Source organism: Herpailurus yagouaroundi, unplaced genomic scaffold, assembly GCF_014898765.1.
Source record: "Herpailurus yagouaroundi ecotype Mexico unplaced genomic scaffold, PumYag 29, whole genome shotgun sequence".
NCBI lineage: Eukaryota > Metazoa > Chordata > Mammalia > Carnivora > Felidae > Herpailurus > Herpailurus yagouaroundi.
In genome coordinates this window covers 95,487,007-95,512,135 of record NW_024412377.1, presented here as the reverse complement: position 1 = coordinate 95,512,135, position 25,129 = coordinate 95,487,007, and the positions used below count along the sequence as shown (strand labels likewise).

The following is a 25,129-nucleotide window of genomic DNA, read 5'->3' as shown; positions in this document are numbered from 1 at the left end:
CTATCATTGATTTTAAAATATTTTTTCCAAAGAGTATGTTATTTGTATATATTTATTTTCTTGTTTTATTGTTTTATTCTTAACACCTTAGAGTACACTTTAAACACATGAAAAAATGTTGGAGGATCTTCAGTTATAAAATTAATTTGGTTGCTTGAATTTTCTGATGAATGCCATACCTGAAATTTCATTTTCTGCTTCACTGAGCTCTCTCTGCATTTCTTTATTGTTGATGCTTTCCATGCCACATAATTATAATAGTTGTTTACATCTTCTTTTTTGTAAGTTGTATCATGAATTGATGAAAACAAATTTAATCAAAAACAAAATTAGAAAACCACATTGAGACTGCCTTTTCGCCTTGGTTAGGCATTAATTCCCAAGAGGGGACTCATTTAAAGAAGTGGTGTTAGAGAAGTATATACTCCTGTGAATCGTATTCTTTGTGAAATATTTATTACTACTGTTATTAACATGTTTTCATGAACTTTAGATGAAAATGTTAGATTTTCCTGAGTAAGCAGAAGAGAGCCTAGTAGCTGGTGATTGTATGAAGGAACTATGTTAAGGATGGGAGAAAATTTTGACATGTATGAACGATTATTATAATTTTAACTTTAATTCAAAAAGAAAATGAGTATCTATTGCCACTATCAAAGAATCCTGAAGGTACAATCATGGGTTTCTTTAGCTTGTTTTTCTTACATGTTACTAGAAGCCATAATTGAAATTTGAGTATTTTGTTTTTAGGGGATGTTTTCTCTCCTTGCAAGTATTCTTTCGTTTTCTGTCCTATACTATAGCTAATGAATCAAAATATGCTTTATGAAGAGAAGTTATTTAAAATTGTGCATCTAATTATCTAAGAAACTGAAATGTTTCACTGAATGAATTTTGTCGGAAGAGAAAGCTATGACAAATAGGTTTGCATAGAAGTCTAGATGATAATTCAGAAGCGATAAGGAAGGCATAAATCAGTGTCAGCATCTTGTGAACATTCAGTGATGTAAATTGAAAGAATAAATAAGATAGTTTGGGGGAAGCTCATTGTTATATTTTATATGTTACTTGGCCATCAGAACCTTGACAGGGATAGGTTAGATTATCAGTCAGGTTTTGCATGTGAAAGTCTCACCCCTGTTCCAATAATGCCAAATTAAACATACTTGTGACAGGAGTAGGGGAGCAAACAAAGAACAGAGTGCAGTCTGTCATCACCTGCCTGTCACTTAACTCCAACCTTCTCTTCTCAAAGGTTCAAACATAATAATAACATCAACAGTGGTAATAATCACCACATCCACAAAACAGTGCTTAACATTGGGTGCTAATGTCATGGGACATTGGCACCTTGCTAAGCACTATCTTATCCTGTTAACAGTACCTATGACATAGATACTGTCATTATCCCCATTTTATAGATGAAGAAAGTGATGTTGAGAGAAGATCAGTTACATTTGCCCAAAGTCACACAGCAAGTAAGTGGCAGGCAGAGTTAGAGCCTTGGGCCAGACTTTTTGACTGGGGACCTGTGGCAGGCCCTCTTGTGCTCTGCAGTTTCTTGATGAAGAAGCAGAGATTATACACAAGCTCAGACGAGGAGCATGCGGTATTTCTTCCCTTCTGGAGCCGCTGTGAATCTACAGTTAGATAACGAAGCATTCTTCTTTGATTGCCTCCTGAATTAATGCATTGCTATTCTTTGTAATTCTTTATAGTTTTCTTTTTTTCACTGAAATACTGTAGTCATACAGAAAAGTATAAAACTTAAAGAATATTATGACCGTCATCAGTGTATTCAGCTTTGTCAGGACTTACTTGCTTCTGATCTTTTTTTTAATAAGCAAGCATTTTCATTTGGTGTAACTTAAAGAAAAAAGCTTTCTGCTTATGAAATGGAAACTCTAAACTCTGAACTTGTCATATGGGTATAATTTAAAATGCATTTTAGAGCTTCCTGAACAAAGTCTTATGAACTCCAAGTACTTTATTTACAACAGAGATCTTTGGAATCAATAGAATTCAGTACCATAATTAAAGAATGTTCTCTGTTTACAGCTATTTACTTTCAAGGTTCATCAGAGAATAATAAATAACTACTTTAATTTTCTGAAGTGAAGGTATTAGTGGTTTCTTAGTAACCTTGATTTCCTATTTATGTTTCTTCCCCTCTTCTAGCACAAAAGCTGTGAGCCGCTTTCACTCTCCTTTTATTGTAGAAAATTACAGACGTCTGAATCAGCTCCGGGAGCAGCTAGTCCTTGACTGCAGTGCTGAATGGCTTGATTTTCTAGAGTGAGTTTACAATGAAAAATATACTCTGACTTTTTGCTATGAGAAATAGACCGGAAAATCTTTCTATCAAAAAGAAAAGTAGAGATTACTGCTTGTGACCTGCCATAAAATAGTTGAGTACATGTGTTCTCTCAGTTTTGAAATTCCACTTTGGACATCATTTACTTATAAAAAAGGCCTAATATTTATATATATTATATATATATATTATAATATATATATTATATATTATAATATATATATATTTATATATATTTATATATTATTATATTACTAATATGCTTATTGGCCATTTATGTATCTTCTTTGAAGAAATGTATTTATGTATATCCTCGAGTATTAACTGATTATTTCTGGATGGTGAGGTTACTGGAGATTTTAATTTACTTTGCAAAGACATGATATCAAAAGTATCTTTAATGTACTTACATTACTTTCAAAATAAGAAAAATACATTATATTTTTATCAAAAAAAATATTGGCTCAACTTTAGCTACAGCTTTTGCAACTAGAGCCCCCACTTGAGAACAATATTGTTAAGCACAGTACTTATTAAGGTGCCAGATGGTGTGAATATGATGTCATTTTAAAAAAATGATTAACCTCAATGAACCTGACGTCAGGGGATTGAATACCAGCTATACACGTGTATGTCTCTTACTGAGATACCGTTATGCATTAGTCATACTAGTTTGGATCAAAATATTGCAAGAAATCAAGGCTGAAAGAAAGTTCTTTCAAAAGTAAATGGAAACTTCTCTCAAAAAATGTGTCTCTTCTTCTGTATTCTAGAAGATGGGCTGTGGATGTTGAATAATCTTGATTACAGATTTTTTAAAAAATAAGTTATAATGCCTCCTGTACAGTAGTTAAATATTTTAGAAATAAATTTGTAAATAAAAAATAAGATAACTTTCTTTTTGTTAACTTCAGATGTCATTGGGCAACATCTGATGGTAAACTGTCATAACAGCTTTAGAACCCAAGTGTCTTAATCTTTTTCCTGTGGACCTAGCAATATCTTTTGACCAGAGATTAATGTCTTCATTCTTAAATTTGTTGGTGGCTTAGTGATAAAGTTTCATGTTATGTTGTAATCCCAGTCTATCAGATTGTTACTTGAGTTGCCCGTTTTTTAGCTTGTCATTTTTCTAGGTATGGGTAATCTCTTTGAAATTTGGGGAAGTGGAGCAAATGGACAAAGATCAAGAAGTCAAACAAGACTTTGTAAGAGTTGTAATGGTGATATTAAAGGTTTATGATGGTTTTTTATTTTATTCACATGTCTTACTTATGTAATTGACATGAGAAAGAACATAATAGGCTACATCAAAATAATTCCCTTATCTCTCTCTGCCTTTTCTTTTTTCTTTTTCTTTCTTTTTTTTTTTTTTTATAACTGAAATGGTACCCCCGAGAGCTGTGTCACTCCTTTCAATTCCATATACTAGAATATCATCAAGGACAGTTACCCTCAACCGAAGTCTCCTAGATAAGTAGCAAATTAAATTAGGGTCTTGCTGGCCTGGACAAGACCTGAGAAGGAGGGAGTGAGAGTATGAAAAAAATGACTGATGTTTAAAGCTGAAGGTACTTTGATATTCACATCGAGGGAGATAAGAGCAGGAATATCAAATGTAGCTGCTCTCTGGCAAAACAGAGTGCCAGGATAGGAAGACCAAATGGGTCAGTGATGAGAACAGGGACAGAATAGGACACAGCCCAAGAGGTAAACCAGTGGTTAGATCTAAATTGAAGTTACACCGGGAATAACAAGGCATGATCACTGAGCAGTCACTCAGGAATGTAAGGTCTGTGTACCATGTGACATCTTCAAAACTGAGTCATTTTGTTTGTTTATTTATTTATTTTGAGAAAGACATAGTGTGAGTGGGGGAGGGGCAGAGAGAGAAGGGGAGAGAATCCCAAGGAGGCTCTGCACTGCCAGCACAGAGCCTGATGTGGGACTCAAACTCATGACCGTGACATGATGACCTGACCTGAAACCAGAAGTCAGATGCTTAACCAACTGAGCCACCCAGGACCCTCCAAACTGAGTCATTTTTAAGGTGACAACAGAACATTATCTATCTGATTCCAGGGTCCAATCTCCTTTTTGCTTGGGATTTCTTAATACTGTTAGTGGAATTCTTGCTTGTTTTAATGAACATTAATTCAGTGAGAAATAGGTAAATTATATTTGTTATACTATGTTCAGACAAAGAGGTATAAAATATACTGTAAATATACTTTTCAGTTCATAAAGTTAACACAAAAGTAAAACTGGATACTTAAAATGTTGCCTCTATTTGGAAAAGTCATGTATATACAATACCTTTATATAATATTACTGGAAAAATCATATTACAGATTCTAAAAACTCAATATAGTGATAATATAGGAATAACTGATTACTTAGTAGCTTAATCGGGATATCCTTTTCAAGCTAGGAAGTACTCTAAAACTTTCGGATTTAAGAAGTAAACAGATTAAACCTCAAAGTTTCTGAAACACATTGTACAACAGAGAAATCTTTTTTAAGGGAAGCATTCAGCATAATACTCTCATTTTGGGGGGAATCTTCTTTGAAAGGTCATAAAGTATACCTGTGATATGATATAATGGAATAATTTAAGTAAAAAAAAAAAAAAAAGAAAACACTTGCATACATTCCTATATATTTTTAAATACATCTTTCAATAAGTTTTCTAAGCTTTTAATCACCAGCTATTTAGTTAGCCAAAGATTTGAGACCATGATTGTTATCTTTTTAAAAATAAATCTAAAATTTAATTTATATATGCATTTTTAATAATATAACTGAAGATCACTGAAAAAAAAGTACTTTTCTTGCTTGCCTTTAACAAAATTTATTATAATGGCTACTGTATACCAAAGTTAGGGGCGGTATGTTAGGGCTTGATAATGATAAGCATATCAGACAAACGTGGACTCTACCATCAAGAAGCTTCCAATTCAGCGTGAGAAAAAGATATTGAAACTGTTAATCCTAGTTTGTATGATGCTATCAAGGAGAAGCACAAAGGGAGGCTGACCCATCTGGGTAGTTCATGTTATTTAAGTTGAATGAAAATGATCACATTTGTGTTAATTATATCTAAGTTGACTTGTCATGGTCAAATGAAATGTGTAATATGGTGTTAATAGTACACATCTTTTTATAGAAGTTATTTTAAATACATGTAGTTCTATCCAAATGAAACAAAAGAAGCCTCAGTAATCAAATTATTATATCAAACTGAAAAGTATTTCAGTGTAATTTCCATGTTTCTTAGGTATCCCTGGTTATTTTGTTTATGCTCATCTTAACTAATAAAGTGATTACTTATTGTACAGCTTTTATAGCTCTAAGAAATCCGTGTCCTCACCTTTTTATTGTTGCTTCTGTAGGGATTTTAGTGAACATTATCACTCCTTGTGTAAAGCAGTACATCACCTAGCAACTGTTGACTGCATTTTCTCCCTGGCCAAGGTCGCTAAGCAAGGAAATTACTGCAGGTAATGTATTTTTTAACACTCCCCCACCCCCTTTCAGTGCTTTAGATTAGATGGCATTATTCCACTAATTTTAGCGTTTTTATTATAAAATATTAAAACATGCAAATATTTTGCACCCTTTGTAAACCTGAATGTCAACACATATAGCTTGATTTGAAATTAACACATTCCTTTCTTGCTTGCTCTGTCATTTAGTACAGTGAAAGCAGATGTGACTCCAGAAGTGATTGTTATATATTTCAGTTTTTAAGTTTATGTGGGTGACGTTTAAAAAAAATTTTTTTTAATGTTTATTCATTTTTGAGAGAAAGAGGCAGAGTGTGAGTGGGGGAGGGGCAGATAGAGAGGAGGACACAGAATCCAAAGCAGGCTTCAGGCTCCAGGCTGTCTGCACAGAGCCCGACATGGGACTCGAACCCACGAATCTGCGAGATCATGACCTGAGCCGAAGTCAGCTGCTTAACCAACTGAGCCACCCAGGCGCTCTGGTGACATTTTTTAAAAAGCATAATCCTTTCATTTGTTAGCTTTGACTTAAACACTTTGTAATATGTTTCACTTCATGATTATAAATACCATCTAAATCAGATATGGCTGGGACTCATTGTATGATCCATTTTGAGGAAGTGTTCTCTATTGCTCTCAAATTGTTTTTCCTTAAATTTAAAACCTTAAGCTTGAGCCAAATCTTTGGCCCAGTCCTGTGCCCTCCAGGCCCACTGGGTGAGGATCCTACCTTCCAGACCCACTGGGGCAGCATTTCTGTTCTTGTAGTTTTGCTGGGCAAAGATTGGGCCCCCAGAGCTCCAGGTCATGTTGCCCCTTTGGTGGCCCTATGCCTGGGACCCACCCCTGAAGTGTTTCTTTGTGATATTCCCATGTCTGCTGGTGCTCTGTGCCTGGCTCCCTCCTGTGGCTCCTCCAGGCTAGAATTTTGTGCTGGTGGCTCTCTGGGTCTGGAGACCATTGCCATATTGGGGGCTCTCTGGGCTATTTATTTCATAAAAGCATAGCCCACTCATGAGGGCTCTTATGAACCAATCGCCTTCCAAAGGCCTCACCTCCTAATACCATCACATTAGTTTTCATATGAATTTTGGGGAGGACACAAACATTCAGTTTGTAGCACAAAGCCTATTTTTTCATATACTTAAGGAAATTTAAGGGAATATTTACCTCACTGGCTATGGTGAGGAATAAAAAGAAAACATAGATGTCTTACTGCCTGTCAGTGCTTGTGACATACAGAATTCATTGTGTTTGAGTAGATATGTTTTGCTGTTCATACATCTTTCATATCTTGGTTTCTCTTTAGTTTGAGCCAAATAGCTTTTTTTCTTGAACATTTTTCAATGTTCTTTATACCTAGCATAATACCCATAGTGGATGTTAAAAAATTGGTTGTTGTAAAGTATTTATTTATTTATTTATTTAGGGGAGGAGAATTGCAGGAATTGGCTATGCCAGTTTTAGATTAAAAACGTACTTTGCTATTTCATTTCATTTTGTTTTGCCATCTGTTTATGTGTGGAGACCAACAGTGTTGGGCACAATAGTTTTGTTTAAAATAGGTTCTTTGCATTTTCACTATTGCCCAATTTCTTCTCACTTCAGAGGGCTTCAAAAATTTTATCCCATTTATCATCCATAAAAATGAGATCTGTAAATTTACTGTAGTTGAATCTAGTTCTGGGAGAATAAGAATCTACTCTCCATTGACTTGATTTCTTCCTTATGTACTGTGATCTTAGTAGGACTTCTTTCTTGCTGTACAAGGTTTGTGAAGCTAACTTTTCCTAAAGGATTCTTTTGGTGAATTAAGTAGAGGATCGGCTATAACCTATGCCCTTACTGTGTCTTCCTGCAAAGCTCTTCCCACTGAAAAATACTTGTGCCTGGCTTACCTCTTCTTATACTTCTTCAAGTGGCCTTTTGCCATTTGTTACTGCTGATGCTGCAGCTAGTAAGACCAGAAGAACCATGTCTATGGTATGTGGTTTATATTATACCAAATTTAAATATTTGTATCTGTATGTGTTTATATATCTATTTGTAAACTTAAACATATATATATTACACATCGTATGTAAGTTTTTTTTCTTTCATTTTTTTGTTATGTTCATTTATTTTGAGAGAGAGTGTGCATGCACATAGTGGGGAAGGGCTGAGAGAGTGGGGAAGAAAGAATCTCAAGCAGGCTCTGTACTGTCAGCACAGAGCCTGACGCGGGGCTCGACCGTACAAACTGTGAGATCGTGACCTGAGCTGAAACCAAGAGTCAGACGCTTAACTGACTGAGCCACTCGGGCGCCCCAGGAATTCTTTATGGAGATGTAGGTTTGGCAAAATCTCTGAGGAGTGAAAATACATCCTTTATGACATCACTATAAAACTCTGATTAATTTGTAAACTCATCAGAGATTTAACAAACATTTTAAGTATATACACTAGACAGGTTTGGTCCTAGATTTTTCATTTAGGGACTTCTCCTTTTTTTGGCATCTTCTAGTCCATATATCAAGAGAGCTACTTGATTTGCATAAGTAAAATTTGAACTCTTTTAAAGCATATCTTTCATAGTGTAGACTTTGGATCAGACAGACATGGTTTTGAATACTTGCTTGGTTATTTAACAGCTGACCTTAAGCAAGTTACTTAACCTCTCTGATCCTCAGGTTCTGCACTGCCATAATACCTACCTCTCAAGAGATGTGCAGATTAACTGAGGTAAATCTATATTAACTTTTTAAGCAGGACCAGACAGATGATAAGTACTTAGTAAATAGCAGATAATATTTTTCAAAGATGCTTATTTTAAAAATCAGAAGGATTAAGTATTTTAAAAATTATTTGTCTTTAATAAAAATATGGGGTATGTTAGTATGTTTCATACCCATTCAATTTATTTTTTAAAAATCATTTTTGGTTCTCTATCTTATCTGTCTCTTTGAACATGATAAGCATCGTTATCTTAAAGTCTGTGTCTGATAATTCAAATATCTGGAGTCCTTATGGGTCCTTGTTGCCTTGTTTCTCTTGCCTTGTTTTTGTTCATTTTTGTTCTTATATCTTTTTGATGCCTGGTTGTTTTGATTATGTTATAGGCATTATATTTGTAGAATCATTATAGAAATAACTTGATGTTATATTTCCTCTGAAGGAGTCACATTTGCTTCTACTAGACATCTCAAGATGCTGAAAATACTCTGGCATCACTTAATCTAAATAATCTGTCATCTTATCTGGGCTTGAGATGACTCAAAGGTTCAAAAGCTGCCATTATTGCTTCAAATGTATTTCTTATGCCTGGTGTGCAGCCTATTGGTGTCTCAGTCCAGAGCCAGGCTATCCCTCGTCTTTACCCTCAGCTGTTTCCTCAGGAATCAACACACTCCCTGGGACTCTGTCCTGCCCCAGGTCTTGGCTTGATAATTCCTTGATGTCTTGTTGGTTATCAGGTACCATCAAGTAACTATTTTCTATACTTTATCTAATTTTTCTTTTTGTCCTCAGTATGATTGTTCCAAACGACATATTCTATCAGGAAAATGAGTTCAGGAAATATTTCATATGCTAAAATACTTTCCAAATTGGATACTATATATTTTGTATTAAGAAAAATTCACTGGGGTGCCTGGATGGCTCAATCGGTTTAGCATCTGACCTTGGTTCAGGTCATGATCTCACAGCTTGTGAGTTTGAGCCCCACCTCAGGCTCTGTGCTGACAGCATGGAGCCTGGAGCCTGCTTCAGATTCTGTGTCTGCCTCTCTCTCTGCCCCTCCCCACCGCTCGCTCACGCTCTCTCTCTCTCAAAAGTAAATAAACATGTAAAAAAATTTTTTTTTAATTTTTCTTAAAAGAAAAATCCACCTGAATATTTTTAAATGAAAAATCATACCATAAACTTTAGGAAATAAAATCAACTTCTCTTTTTTTAGCAGAAATAAAATTGAGTGTAAATAGCCACCAAATAGGAAACTTTCATCTAAAATGCATTTTAAGCTAGTATTTAAGTATCTGAAGTTTATACTTTTTCCCCCTTAGATTTCCAGCTTGCTCAAAGATATTAGTGCCTTGAGCTATTGATGTTAGTTCAGATTGATTATTGACTTTATTATCAGGATCTTTTTTTTTTTTTTCTAAATACTCTTAGGACATTTTATTCACTATAGCCTAACCTTCAGGCACAAGTTCTTATTCTGTCTTTCTATCCAATTTGTATTTTGGATATTATATTGTTTTACTAATTGTATTGTTTCCCTGAGGCATTTAAAGGAGAAAGATGCTGTTTCAAAAATATAAAATAAATTTGTTCAAGTTCAGTGTTTCATTCTTTCCAGGCAGCATCCAGATTTCCTTAGTTCTTCTTAAATGCCATGTCATCAACATGTTTTTCATATCCTTCTTGCTCTATCTTAATGTAGTGTATCGTCTCATTTCTCCCAATTATCATTTGCTTCTCATTCTACCAGGAAGTGTTTTGTCTTTATATAATTTTGATAGTGACAGAGTCAGTCACTTATTTTCACAGATTTTCGAGCAGAACAAATCATTCAAAATTTTATGCTAAAGTGAAGACCTTCCTCAGAAATCCTTTCAGTGTCATGAATAATGATCTATTGATTTCACTTGGCAGAACACCTAGATTTTATTTTAAAACTGATATTACTTACAGATGCTTTCATTTTTTTTAGTAGTAAATTTATAATGCACCTAGGTAAAAATCCTGTCTTTAGAATTGTACTTTGAAATCCAAAAAATGTCCTTTTCCTGTCATTTTAAATGTCTCTTTCCAAAGGATAATTTTAAATTTTTACTCAGAAGATACTGTAGTTACTTTCTTTGAGAAATGTGAGGGTATATACTTGGGGTTTTGTTAGCCAGATATATTTAAGGAAAAGGATTTAAGTATTTAGGAAAGTACTATTTCTTAGTATTATGAGTAAGTTCAGAAATGTGTTTTATGGTAAAGTTCTGAGTCATAGAACTTAATAATCAATGAGTATAAGTTAATACAATACGAGGACACTGTTCACCCAGCACATTGTCAGAAATTAGAAAATTTGGTAATACCTCCTTTAGGTGAAGTTGTGAAAAAACAAGTCAACTTTCATATCCTGCTGGTAGGAAGATAAACTGATACAGATATTTCTTTTTTTTTTTAAGTGTTTATTTATTTGAAAGAGAGTAAGTGCACACATGTGTGTGTGAATAAGCAAGCGGGAGAAGGGAAGAAAGAGAGGGAAAGAGAGAATCCCAAGCAGGCACTGTGCTATCAGCATAGAGCCCGATGTGGGCCTCAATCTCATGAACTATGAGATCATGACCTCAGCTGAAATCAAGAGTTGCGCACTTAACTGAGCCACGCAGGCATCTGATATAGATGTTTCTGTATGTTAAAATAAAAAATAAGCAAACCCTATGACTTAGAAAGCATACTTCAGGAATTTACTCTAACTTAGACAAACACTTGTCTATATGTAATGAGTATGTGAGTGTGTGTGTGTGTGTGTGTGTGTGTGTGTATAGTGTGTATATATACATGGTTGTTCATTGGACTATTGTTGGAAAATCTAAACACAGTCTAAAATATTTAACAACAGAGAACAGCTAACTCATTTATGCGGCAGCTTCCAAAGAATGTTAAAGATATGACAGGAAATTATCCTAAATCTTCAATATACCATACCATCAGTGTCCACTGGACCTAATTTCAGCTTTTGAGTTTCTTAAATGTCTTTCAAAGAACAAAGAGAAAATTCATGTTTTTTTAAAAAGAAGAATAAAACTCATTCTGTCTTGCATTTACACTATGGGTCCATTGGACCCTTTTATAAATATGAGATGTATTTTGGGATCTTTAATGATTTTATTTTTTCTATATCTGGAATATCTTGCTATTTCATCATCCCAGGAATTACTTAATTATTGTTTATTGATTATTTCTACTAAAAAGTCTAAGAAAACTAGAGAATGGTAATGCAAAGGTGAGATAGAACTCACCATCACACCATCCTTCAGGGTTCTAATTGTGTTGCCTGAAGTGCTGCATCATCCTTCAGGAAGTTACAAAAAGAATGGAGATAACACCATTATAGTCGGCTTCTAACTTTCTTTGAACATAGCTGAGAACTCGCAATTTTTTATTTTTCACCCATAATAGCAAAAAAAAGTGACAGAAGACATTTCACAATTATTAATCAAAAGATGAATGTGAAGAGAAAGATAGTGCTCTAGATACTAATGATGATAATGAAATTTCTTGTATAAACCCAGTCTCAGATTATGAGTGTTCAGATGACAGTATCCTGGATGAATTTTCCCAAACTCAAGAATCATTATGCGAATATATTTTTCTAAGGGCAAAGTGAAATGTGTTCTTTTCCAGTCAGTTATTCCATAGGCAGCACACATCATGCAATATTTGGTGACAAGAACCTGATCCATCCTGTTTTGCCAAAAGGACATGTAGTAGTTTCTTTGTCTTTTATGAAATTTGTGCCCTGAAGTTTACTTGATACTGTTTGTAGGTGGACAGGTGCTTAAGGTAGAAGACTGAAAGAAAATAGACGATGTGAAATAAAAATATTGACTTGATTGACTATTCTGATTTCATATTTATAAATATAAAACTGAAAATTTGTTACAGTTGTGGAGCGAAGAAGATGCCTGGCCTCTCCTCAACAAAACTATAAGCTTTAAAAGATTTAAAAAAATTCAAGTATTACATTTTCGTCCATGCAAGTTGGGGAAGAACCAAAAATAATGATAAGCCAGAACATTTTAGAAACGTATTGAAATCAAAAATTAGTATTTATGAATGTCTGTTGTCCTGGGTACATGCATGATGGTTGGTGAGCAATTAATTACATTGAGAGTGTATTGTCCGTTCCAAGTATATATGCCTTTATGAGCAGGAAAATGTGGAATAAAAATATGAGATTTGCTCTGTTTAAGTTCTTACTAAAATTCCCCCTTCTGCAAATTATTTGTAAAATGACTGTATTTGTAATGACTGTACATTTTGAAATGTACTTTCATTTGTAAAATGAAAGTATTAAAAAAAATTAGAAGAGTCCATTGGTGAATAGTGAAGCCAATGTTTTTAGTGTATATTGAGTGTTAAGGGGGGAAATGTAGTTGTAGAAATACACATTACAGTATGATCCTGATTTATTCTGCTTTTTTTTTTTTTTTAAGAAATCGCAAACAAATGCAATGAGTGTATAAAAACCTAAATGCAGAGAAGAAAGTTGGGAAGGATAGATACCACACTGATCTCAGTGGTAATCTCTGGGAAGGAGAATGAGAGTAGGGCAGTGCTCATGGGAGATATGATACATAGATAAAGCTATAGATAAAAACAAAGTCTAAAAGCTTAAAAAACAAGACCAGCAAGGCAAAAAATTAAGTTTTATATCAAAAAAAAGTGAAAGATACCAATGACCCTAGAAAGATGTTTCAGTTGAACAGAATATAAAAAGTTTAGGTCTCCCAAGTCCAGCACATAATATAATTTCTATTAATGTAATAATTAAATCTGGACTAATTTCAGGGATAGCCTTTATTATGCTTATTGCTAAAAATGATTTAAATAACACTAATCTGAACTGTAACTTTTAGTAATGAAAATATTGGTCTTAGATAATAAGAAAATAAAAATTTAAAAAGATCTTGTAAAGTAGACTTCAGCATTAGAGCTACTGTAGGACTCTGCTGAAGTTTGTCCTTCAAACACTGTTACAATAATTGTCCTTCTAATTCTTATAGTTAAATTTTAACTTTAATACTCAAAGCCTTATTCTGGATGTGTTCTTAAAGTCTGTTTTGTAAACGAGAACTTAGAGATTTTTTTAAAAGGCAGTTTTCATGCCTAGTAAGTTGAAACATGCTTCTTTTTGCAGACCAACTCTACAAGAAGAAAGGAAGATCATGATTAAAAATGGCCGGCACCCTGTGATTGACGTGTTGCTGGGAGAACAGGATCAATATGTTCCCAACAGTACAAATTTATCAGTAAGTACCATGTGATGCCAAATGAGTAAAAGATGATAACACAGATCCAAACTTTTAAATACAAAATAAGTATTTTTCTGATTTACACAGGTTTTAACTGGTTTTCAGCGTTAAGTGTGGTAATCTTGGGCTCTACTTTTATATTCATCACCACATATGGAATTGGTGACATTTTCAATGAAGGATTATCCTTAAGTGGAGAGATGTAGCAACTAAATGGTTAATCTTAAGTTGTTATCCTAGGTAACTCCTAAAAATATTTTTCATTTATGAATGCCTAAATATGCTAATAGAGTGGAATCATACCATGGTTTTGCAAATTCCTATTAGTGTTTATCATTGTATGCTTTGACCTATGTATGTTTCACCATTTTAAAATGTTCTGTGAAAGAATTAGAGATGTTTCAGCTCATTTCGGTGATGAGAACTTTTGCCATTAATGATCCTAAAGATTTCTTCGTTTAATACATACTTACTGCATTCCTATTTAGCTTCAGTAGCAAAGCAAGTGTTAGGACAGAGAGTAGTAAGCCAGACAGAGATACACACTGCTCTAAGGGAGCTTGTGACCAAGCCAGAAGGTTGTCCTGCTGTTATAATAGATGATCTAGGAAACCAGGTGGTCCCAGGAGCATGTAGCAGATCAGCCTAACTTATTATAGGGGGAACATTGAGCAAGGTTTCCCGGGGATGAGATATTAACTGAAGAGGGAGTCAGCATAGGCCAGAGAAGTAGAGAGGAGTATACCAGGTCAAGGAACCAACATGGGAGAGGCCAAGAGTGAGGCAGAACAGGGTGAATTCAGGGAAGTGAAAGATGTTGAGTAACCTGGAAAAGTGAGTATGAAGAAAGAAGGGTTCAGAAATAAGGAAGAGGCCAGTTTGCTTGCATGCCATATTAAGGAATTTGAATTTATTCCTAAAGGATTTAGAATGCTAGCAAGAGAGTGATAAAAACTGGGGAAAAAAAGCAAACTTATGGGAGGGAGGGTGTGCATGTGTGCCTTGCCTTTGTGTGTGTGTGTGTGTGTGTGTGTGTGTGTGTGTGTGTTACATAGAGTACACTGTCAAAGATAAAGCCATACACTAATTAAAGTGGTAAGGGTAGAATCACATTACTGTGATTGTAGTAGGGAAAAGAGGATAGTGTGGACTGAACTCAACTTCAGTTTGTACAGAGATGACTGCGTGTTTTAAAGGGAGAGTGAGGGACTAGGAAAGAGGAATGGGGTGGGTAGTGGAGGGGGTGGCCTGCAGATTAAAGGGAGTAGAAATTGGAACAAGCAGGGAAGGGGATTGGTTAATGTGAAACCTATCTGGGTTTATTAACTGGCAGTTGGAGCTTCTACCCTCATACGGGGAGTGGAAAGAAAGGGAGAGTTGTCTTCTTCAATGTTTGCATTTCAAAGAGATGACTCACCTTGAGAAGACATTTCCAGGTGGTAGAAGATTTACATCTCAAAGGGGCAGAGAATGGATTTCTAACTAAGCTTTCTGAAGGAATTGCTCTCAGAGGAGCTACAGGGGCCTCTCTGCTGGTCATCACCTTTTGGCTGGAAGAAGCAGTAAATTCTCCTGGCAGTCTTGTACCTTTTCAGGTAGGAACTTTAAGAGGGTTGGGGTCATCCTAAGAACGTGGCGTTCAGCTGCAAGAAACTGCTAGTGTTTATTCTGGTGTCTTAGTGGGGTGAGTAAACAAAATCATTTGTGCTGAAAGTGTGCAATTTTTAGAGGCCATGGTTGAAGCCTAGTGGAAGAGGGCCCAGGAGGAGCCTGACTACAATTTGTTCAAAGTGAGAGTCTTGGTCAGCATAGAGTGAAATAATCTGGTGATGAGATCAGTGAATTACTGTAGGGAAGAGTTCAGTGAGAGAGGTTGTATCAAGGAATGAAATGCCTGACTTTAAGATTTCAGAGATAGTGCTCTTCTGGGAGATGGCAAGCCCTAGGTTTGGCCGTGGAAGGTGGGTAGCAGAAGTGGAGGTCTTTGGAGATGAGATCAAGGAACAGAGTTTGGGAAAAAGTCATCCACATGAATGTTGAAATCATCTAAGAGAACAGCAGCATTTGTAGGGAAAGCCAAAGGTGTTCCAGGTGCCAAAGATTCCAAGGGGTGGGGACTGGTGACAGGGAAGTTTGTAGATGCCTGCAGTGAGGACAAGCAGAGGTGGTAAAGTTCTAAAGAAACACATTAGAACACATAAGGGAGAACCTCTGAACTCTGAGATGTGTGTGGCAGGATATGGCCGAAAGCGCAGCCTCCAAACGAAGTGAACAACAGCCAGGTTTCAGTTTAAGCCTTTTTGAAGGAGGTATTAAACAAGAAGGTTAGAACCACAGAAGGGCTTGGGAATTTTTCACAGTTCAGTGGGAAAATTGGAATGTAGCAGAGCAGTTAGAAATTAGGTCAGAGAAAGGAAGTCCAGAACAGCAAGGGAGTTGGGAATATAACAGAGTATTCCCTCTTGGGCTGTGAGCAAAGGTGACAGAGATATGCACATGGTGAATTTGGCTGGCCCCAAGTGTGGTAAGTGAAAGGAAATGCTTTGAATTACATTAAGTTTAATATTACATTTCGATATAACACACAGACTTGTTGGTAGTGTATAATCTGGTCCACAAAGTCTGTAAACTTGTTCGTTCTCATTAGGGAATTTGTAAATTGCTTAATTTATCAAGCCAAGTTAATACGTACTGATGCTTTATTGACTTTTAAAAGAAGAATGAACGTAAGAATTTCTTTTTCAGTTCCCATAATGCCAGTGGGGGTATAGCTTTTCTTGAGAAAGTAATATAGTTGTAACATTTAATACCTTGGTTTATATTTTACTTACAAATCACTTAAACATTACTTCCTGTTACTGTCCCCATCCCCCAGCACGCCAGCCAACTCAAACGCAATCCCAAGTATGTTATCTTCAACATTGATTTTTTTTGTTTTTTTCCCTTTTTCATTCTTTTTTTTTTTCTCTTTCACATTATTTTAAAAGTATTTTACTGGGGTGCCTGGGTGGCTCAGTCGGTTAAGCATCTGACTTCAGTTTAGGTCATGATCTCATGGTTTGTGAGTTCAAGCCCTGCATCAGGCTCTGTGTTGACAGCTCAGAGCCTGGAGCCTGCTTCAGATTCTGTGTCTCCCTCTCTGTCTGTCTGTACCCCACTCACGCTCTGTCTCTCTCTTTCAAAAACTGAATAAACGGTAAAAAAAAATTTTTTAATGAATAAAAAATGTATTATACTGTTTAATAAAGCAAGATTTGAGAAACTAAAGTAGCCTTTTACCTAATTACAAAAATGTTTTAAGGAAACATTAAAATTTTATATTTAAATTTTTACAAAATAAATGGAGAGATTTTTTTCCAGTAGGCACTTTAGAATATTCCAGAATATTCATTTCTTTTACATATGCTTTTTCTAACTTGAGTAGGAGTTGATATAGAACTGTTGCTATGGTGAAGTGCATTCTATTTTGCAGGGTATAAATTTATATATAGGGATAGTGTTGAAAAAGAACTTACTATGTAAAACTCAATTTAAAATAATTTATAGGTGTTAATTATAAAATATAGCCTGAAAATAATTTCCTGAAAGTCAAATGACATTGTTACTTTTGATAATCATGTAATTTTAAGAAATGGTCTTTTGTACATGTGATTATAATATACTTTTCTGGATTCTGTCTTATGTGAACTTATTATAGTTCTTCTGAACAAGCCAACTTTCTGCCTACTTCTCCTCTGCCAGTTTGAAGAATACTCTTTTTTTCACATTTCACAATTTTGCATTTATTTATGAATTTTTATTAGCATTATTTTGTGAATATTTTGTTCTTAGCGATTTTGATGCACTTTGTGTCAGTATTGTGCATGATATCAGGCTTATGAAGAAGAAAGAGACAGACTACCTCCCTAATGTGGTGGGAGACATACTCAATTACATTAACACTAATAGAGTATTTAACACAAACCATGAGGGAACTAACAGACTACCTGGTAGGAACATTGGCCCCAAACTTGAACAGGCATTTCAAAGTAAACGATATCCCAGTGGTCATTCAACAGACTAACATTTATTTTCTTGACCTGCTGTATATTAGCTGTTATAGAATACAAAAATATAACAAAGAATTAAATAGAGAGGAACTGTGACTCTGAGGTGTTTGGGTAACATTGGGTGAAGATCCTAATGTGAAGGTGAAATGAAGACCAGGAGAGAGGTCTGAGCTGGAGTTAGGGATTTTAGGATGATCATGATGTATGTACAGGAGTTTAGATTCTGGATCTCTCAGGGAAATTATGTAACAATGTAAAGAAGGCTGATGAAAAAAAAGCCCTCTCAGGCGCTAACACTGAAGGAGTAGTTTCACTAAAAGCAGGTTTAAGTGAGGACTTTCTAAGAATCTTTTAAACATATTTCCCCTACCTTACTTTCAGAATTCAGAGTTCTAGTTTAGTCACACTTGCTCCAGTGGTAACCAGATGCTACTGTGTATTTCTTCCTATCCTGTGACACCTAGCTCTGCCACATCTTCTAGGAAACCTTGGTTTGACTTCTCCAAGCAGGATTGAAAGGAATACTCTTTTAAATCCTCTTTTTGTTTCCCTTCCCGATTCACTGCATAATTTGAGTGTTTGTGGACTTAGCAGCACTAGATTTCCCCATGTCCGTCTTGCCCATCTCCAGTTCATTTCTCCATTCTGCAGCTGCAGGGCTTTTCCTAACCTGTCCTGTCGCTCTCGCACTTAAAATCATGCTTAAAATTCCAGCCATGTAGTTCCCAAGTTACCATGCCTCTGGGACTTGGCAGATGGCATTCCCTCTGCCTAGAATGTCATCTTTCCCCAACACCATCCACTGCTGCCTCACACACACCCACAACCCACCCCATCCCGCCCTCCAGCTCCTGCTGTTCTTGAAGTCTTGTCTTGGATGTCATTTTCTGCACTGAGCCTCTCCTAACCACTGCTGGGTTGGGTATCTCAACCGTTACACTCTTATTTCTCCCCATTTTAGTACTTACCCAGTTAATTATAAGTGCTTTTGTATGTGGTTCCTAGTGTACTGTAAGCTTCATGAGAAGGGAATAGGCTTCTCTGGTTAGTTGTAATGCTGCTGTCAGTCACAGTTCTCTGGCATTTAGCGGGCATCTAATCATATTTGTTAAATAAACAAGGATTAGCTATGAGCCTTGAGCAGTCTCCAAATCTCACTCTAAATTTTTGCCCTTTTTTCCCACAAAATGTTATTTTTTAGGATGTTGTATGGGAATATCACAGTTTCCTGAATAATTATACTGTAGAACTAGAAGGGATGTTAGGGATCATTTCGTGTAACCACCTCTTCTTACTTAGGAGGAAACCAAAGCCCAGACAGGGGAAGTTGACTTGCCAGAGGTTACCCAAGTTGAGTAGTCTTGAACTATTTCCCAGAACACAAAGTATTGTCAGGCAAGCCAATGCTTTTTAATCTTCTTCACTTTTTCACTGTCTTGAAAATGATAAGGGTATGGTGATAAACTGGAATGAAAGGAAAAGGAAAATGTTGCTCAGAGCCAAAGGAGGTTGGCCCAAGGCTCTGGCAACCCCAGCCCCAACTGCCACCTTGAGGATTAGGAGGTCAGCTTCTTAGCATACCTGTGACCCATGAGGCAGACCAAGACATAATGTGCCAAGATAATTCTGCTTGGGAAATGCCCCTGCAATCCCGTGCAGTCTCAGCACTGTTTGTTTATTAAACCAAATGACTTTCTAATAGATGGATTTTTGACAGCAACTGAAGTTGGAGTTTTAGTTGGTTGTTGGTTTTTTTGGTTTGTTTTTAATGTAAGTAATATAAATTCCCCTTATTGGGAGAGGGAAAGGGAAAATTGCGGTTCAGTGTTTCTCAGTTTGTGGAAGGGAAGAAAATGAGTTGAATGTGCAAAGCAGGAAGGTTCCCAGGAAATACTTGAACCCTGTGGATCTCTGTAGCCCCAAGGGAAGTCCACAGTCCAGCGGTGGTGGGTGGACACTGAATTCCCAGTGACAATCCCTTCTCCTGAAATCAAGAAGGGGCTTTAAGCACCTCAGCCCCTAGCACTGTGTGGCACATAGTAAGTGCTCACACATTTGTTGCATGAATGATGCTTGAAAACAGTAAAGATGAGGGCGTACTGGAGGGGAACAAGATCACCAACTTCCCATTTCCTTCCTTCTCCCAAGATAAATACTTCTAGGTACCCTAGAGAAATACTTGCTTTGACTATATAAAAGACTGATTATACTAATTTCATAAGCTATTTATTGACTCTTTGTACCTAATTACCAAGCAGAGTAGCAGTAATGCATACCATAAAAATATGTCTGAGCACTAAGCTTAATTTAATTCTGTGCCTGAATTATTCTCATAGATTTTGCTATAAATGTGATTTTTGTATTGTATAATCATGGGATCATACTGTTAAAAAAAGAAAGTAGAGGAAACATTAATGGCACTTGAACATTTTTTTCTGTTACTTCTCACCCCTGGTACCCATTTCTTCCTGCTTCTGAACCACTGAGATAAAGAAGGATATTTTATATGATAACTGATGACTTTTTAATGGGTTCTGACCTGGGCTTCTCTCTTCCTGTCCATAACCATCTCCATTGATTGAATAAGTACTCATCCTTTATGACCCAAAAGATACTACTGCCTCCTCAGAGCTTTCATCAATACTCTGGTCAGAAATAATCTCTTTTAAAAAACTGAGAACAAACTGAGGGTTGATGGGAGGTGGGAGGGAGGAGAGGGTGGGTGATGGGTATTGAGGAGGGCACCTTTTGGGATGAGCACTGGGTGTTGTATGGAAACCAATTTGACAATAAACTTCATATATTGAAAAAAAAAAAAAGAAATAATCTCTTTTATCCAGGCATTTTCTTTGTTTTGTTTTTAAAACTCTTACCACGTACCACTTGTTGGTACATAGAGGTAGTGGGAGAGTGCCTAACAGTGATTGGAGATGTAAATTCCAGTCCTGTTCTGCTGCTGTTTTGCTATCAGCTTGGATAGACCACTGTTCTCTTCATCTATAAAATGAGGGGATTAGGTTGAGTAACAACTAGCTCTTAGTGGAATATAAATTGGGCAGCATCCAGGCATCAGAAGGATTTGGACCCTTTCCTCAGCATCTCAGCTTATAGTCTGTACTCCTCTCCAGCCTCATTATCCCCCTTTCTGTTTGTAGTTCACCTTGGGTTAAAAGTGCAAGGATTTGGCTAAGAGTTTGTCTGGAGGAGGCTTTCACTAGGGAGTCTCTTACTGTAACCTGTTATTGATTGACATTTTCAAGGAATAAAACACTTTGAAACTGCCAAACTTTTTCAGCAGTTTGCAACTATTATAAAAATAGTTCTACCATGAGCCTTTCTTGAAGATAGATGTCGATATCTGTACCTGTCAAGGAAAGAAGGCTTTTTTGTAAAAAGCAGCTAATGCCCAAGTCTTGGAAATTAACATGTGACACTTTTGGTGTTTTATTTATTTAACTTTTTTTGCTATACATCTCCTGACTTTAGGACTGTTCTGACCATCATTTTAGTGTACCCAGTGATGGACCCACGGATGCTGGCCCTGCACCAGAGTAGCCCTTGTCCTGTTTAGCAGTGACTGTGACTCTCTGTCATTGAGCAGGGATCCCCTATGAGACATTTGTCCAGAGATGATCTTTACTTAACATCCCACTTCTGCTACTTAGTAGCTGCATGTTACTGGACAAGGTACTTAGAGTCTCCTGGCCTGTGTTTCCTTGCTGTAACATGGAAATACAGTAGTACTATCGTTACCCTGTGAGGCTGTTTGTTGTGAGAGCTAAATGAGATGGTGCACATCAGGTCATCAGCACAGTTATCTGTGGCACTTGTTAGCTGCAGTGTTCTTATGGTACCTTAAAATCTTTTATGTTTTCATCTCCGCTTTGCTTCTCTTTCCACAGAAGACAGAATTCAGTGTGGAAGTTGACTAGTTATCTCAAAACTTACTGATTTAGATTCAGTGTTTGATTCTTTATATCCACTGCTAGGCTCCTACTGACTGATGCTATCCAGACAGACATCACCAGTACCAAGGTAAAAACTTGAGAGATTGAACTTTAGTCTCCCCAAAGGTTCATCGAGGCGGTAGGTGCCATCCAGAAACATAGTCCCCATGGTGGAGTACTTCCGTGTTTGTTTACTGTCATTTATTCATTCAGCCATCCATCTGTGATTTTCTGAGAGCTTGCTCTGTGTGCAGCATCACGCTCAGTACCTGGCATAGGTCTGGGCACCATCTAGGCTGTCCAGTTTGATGTGTTCTTGGTAACTTCAGTAGGTTCCGGAAAGGGTAAAGAGTTTTTGCCAATTTTCAGCTTCTAGCTATTCTCTTGCAATGTTTCCTCATCCTGACTGGTTTTCCAGATAGATTTAAGGTGTTTTTCATATCTAGGACCTTTTGATGTGTGGACATCAAAGGACATATGATCCTTGCTGAAAGGTAGATGCATAAAATACATGTGTGAGATTTCTTCTTTTAATATTTATTCATTTTGGGGAGAAGGTAGGGGAAGGGCAAAAAGAGGGACAGAGGACCTGAAGCAGGTTCCCTACTGAGGCTGACAGCCGCGAGCCTGATGTGGGGCTCAAACTCACTAGGCACAAGATCATAACCTGAACCAAAGTCAGACACTCAACCAATTGAGCCACCCTGGTGCTCCAGGTGTGAGATTTCTTGATCATTTCCTCACTAACTAGGTTATCTTGGGAACTGTAGAGGACAGGGAGTCACATATTCCTGACTAGTTTCCAGAGAGAATGCACATGATTTTTTGATATGTCAGGGTGGTGAATATCCCTGTTGCAGTGCCTTTCACACAGTAACTTCATATATTTGACCAGTACTTACTAAGTGGCTTCTTTGTAGCAGGCCATGTTGTATTCATTGGGGATGAGCAAGATAACCTAGTTTCTCTCATGGGAACTAACTTTCTAGCAGTGATGCTGGTAATAACAAGAAAATTAAGGAAATTTCAGAGAAGGGTAAAAGATATAAAGAAAATCAAATGGGTGTCATGATAGAGTGTGACAGGGCAGAGGGGTTTAAGTAGATTGAGTGGTCAGAAAAGGTCTCTCCTGGGAGTTGATGTTTGAGTTTGGACTTGAATGACAAAAAGGATCTAATCAGGGAAGAGCACCCCAGATGCAAGGAACTATGGAAAGGCCTGGACAGCTTGGCACCTTCCAGCAGGTGGAAGAAGAGCATAAACCCAGCCTGGCTAGTAGTAAGTGAACGTGTGGAGGGTGGGAGGAGTCTGGGCCAGAGAGGGAGGCATGGCCTTTTGGCAGTGGTGTGGAGTCCAGGCTTTATTATTAGAACACTCGGGAGCTGTGTGAGGGCTTTTTAGCAGGAGACCAATTCTGTTTTCATTTTTTAATTTTTTTATTCATTTTTGAGAGACAGAAAGACAGAATGTGAGCAGGGGAGGGGCAGAGAGAGAGGGAAACACAGATCCGAAGCAGGCTCCAGGCTCTGAGCTGTGAGATCAGGTGAGATCCTGACCTGAGCCGAAGTCGGACGCTTAGCTGACTGAGCCACGCAGGTGCCCCGTTTTCATTTTTAAGACCATCACTCTGACTGTTATGTGGAGAACGGACTGTGGGCAGAGAAGCAAGAAGACCAGTCGGGATCTACTGCAGTGGTCCACCAGGATGGTGGCAGTAGAGAGGGGACAGGTAGTATTTATGCATCTCAAAGTCCCTCCTGATTCTCCACAGTGTCTTTTTACATTAGTGTTTACTAGAGTGTGCCCAGTGTATAATTTAGCTCCCATTGGAGGTATAAATATTAGTGCTTATTGGGAAGGCAGCCACTTTGTCACCTAAAAATAGTTAAGTGGGTTGAAAGCATTTCATTCCTTAAAGCCTCCAAGTTAGTTCTCACCTGAAATCTTCAAATCCTGGATAGGCCTGGAAAGTTCACTTCCACAGAAGTGACCGCAAGCCTGGGGCGCCTGGGTGGCTCAGTCAGTTAGTCATCTGACTTCAGCTCAGGTCATGATCTCACGGTTTGTGAGTTTGAGCCCTGCATTGGGCTCTGTGCAGGCAGCTCAGAACCTGGAGCTTCTGATTTTCTGTCTCCCTCTCTCTCTGCCCCTCCCTTTACCCCTCCCCCACTCGCATTCTGCCTCTATCTCAAAAATATATAAACACGAAAAAAAAAAAAAAAGTGACCACAAGTCTGACTGCGGTCCCTGTGTACCATTTCCCCCAAGCACTTTGGACAAGTGAATTCCACAGTTTCCCCTCTTCAGTTGAACACAAAGCCACATCTCCAATGTCATACGCCTGAATTTGGACCTACTATTTTTCAGAGAATCATAGAACTTGAAGGTGAGAGATCATTTAATTCACCTGCATTTAAAAATTTTTTTTTTTAACATTTATTTATTTTTGAGACAGAGAGAGACAGAGCATGAGCAGGGGAGGGGCAGAGAGAGAGGGAGACACGGAATCTGAAACAGGGTCCAGGCCCTGAGCTGTCAGCACAGAGCCCGACGCGGGGCTCAAACCCACGGACCGTGAGATCATGACCTGAGCCGAAGTCGGACGCTTAACCGACCAAGCCACCCAGGCGCCCCAAATTCACCCTCATTTTAGACACTAGGGAACTGAGAGCTACACAGTTGCACTGACATGTCACTACCTTGTCAAATTTTTTATTCTCATTGGATGAGAAAACTGAATCAAGCACTAAGTGTAAATGTTCTTTTCTTTCAAGGCTTTGGAAGGAGTATGGTGTCTACAAATAAAAGGTGTGTAGGACTACCTGGGTGGCTTAGTTGGTTAAGCGTCTGACTTTGGCTCTGGTCATGATGTCATGGGTTCGTGAGTTTGAGCCCTTCCTTGGTCTCTGAGCTGACAGTGTGGAGCCTGCTTGGGATTCTCTCTCTCCCTCTGCCCCTCCCACAGTAGCGCGCTCTCTCTTTCTTTCTCAAAATAAAGAAATAAAAACTTTAAAAAATTACCTTAAAAATTAGTCTTTAAAAAGATAAAAGGTATATATTTTTATTGTTCTTACAGCTTTCCTAAATTATTAAAAGAATTTTTTTTTTTTTTTTTTTTTTTTGCCTGTGCACATCCATCAGCCCCCTTCATTGTTCGTTGAGTTTGGTAATTGCACTTCAGGCAGCTCCACCAACAATGCCTTCATGGTTCGGGACCTCATCATGGTGCATGTAACCCATCTGTGGGTCATTTCCCTTGTGTTACAGTCTTTTACTTTCTATTATATGTTTCTCTTCT

The 25,129-nt window shown here is 37.2% G+C and overlaps 1 protein-coding gene across 5 annotated transcripts in view; it reads left to right on the top strand.

Moving 5' to 3' along the window:
• MSH3 (mutS homolog 3) overlaps positions 1 to 25,129 on the top strand; it is a 186,484-nt gene that overhangs the window by 116,676 nt on the left and 44,679 nt on the right. For all 5 annotated transcript variants that reach the window (XR_005782947.1, XR_005782945.1, XM_040449648.1 and 2 more), the window contains exons 17-19: positions 2,179 to 2,295; positions 5,707 to 5,814; positions 13,721 to 13,832. Coding sequence is in view for 3 of the 5 variants with exons in the window: in XM_040449648.1 (XP_040305582.1) it covers positions 2,179 to 2,295; positions 5,707 to 5,814; positions 13,721 to 13,832 (337 nt within the window). In the remaining 2 variants the exon portion in view is untranslated. The remainder of the gene's footprint in view (positions 1 to 2,178; positions 2,296 to 5,706; positions 5,815 to 13,720; positions 13,833 to 25,129) is intronic.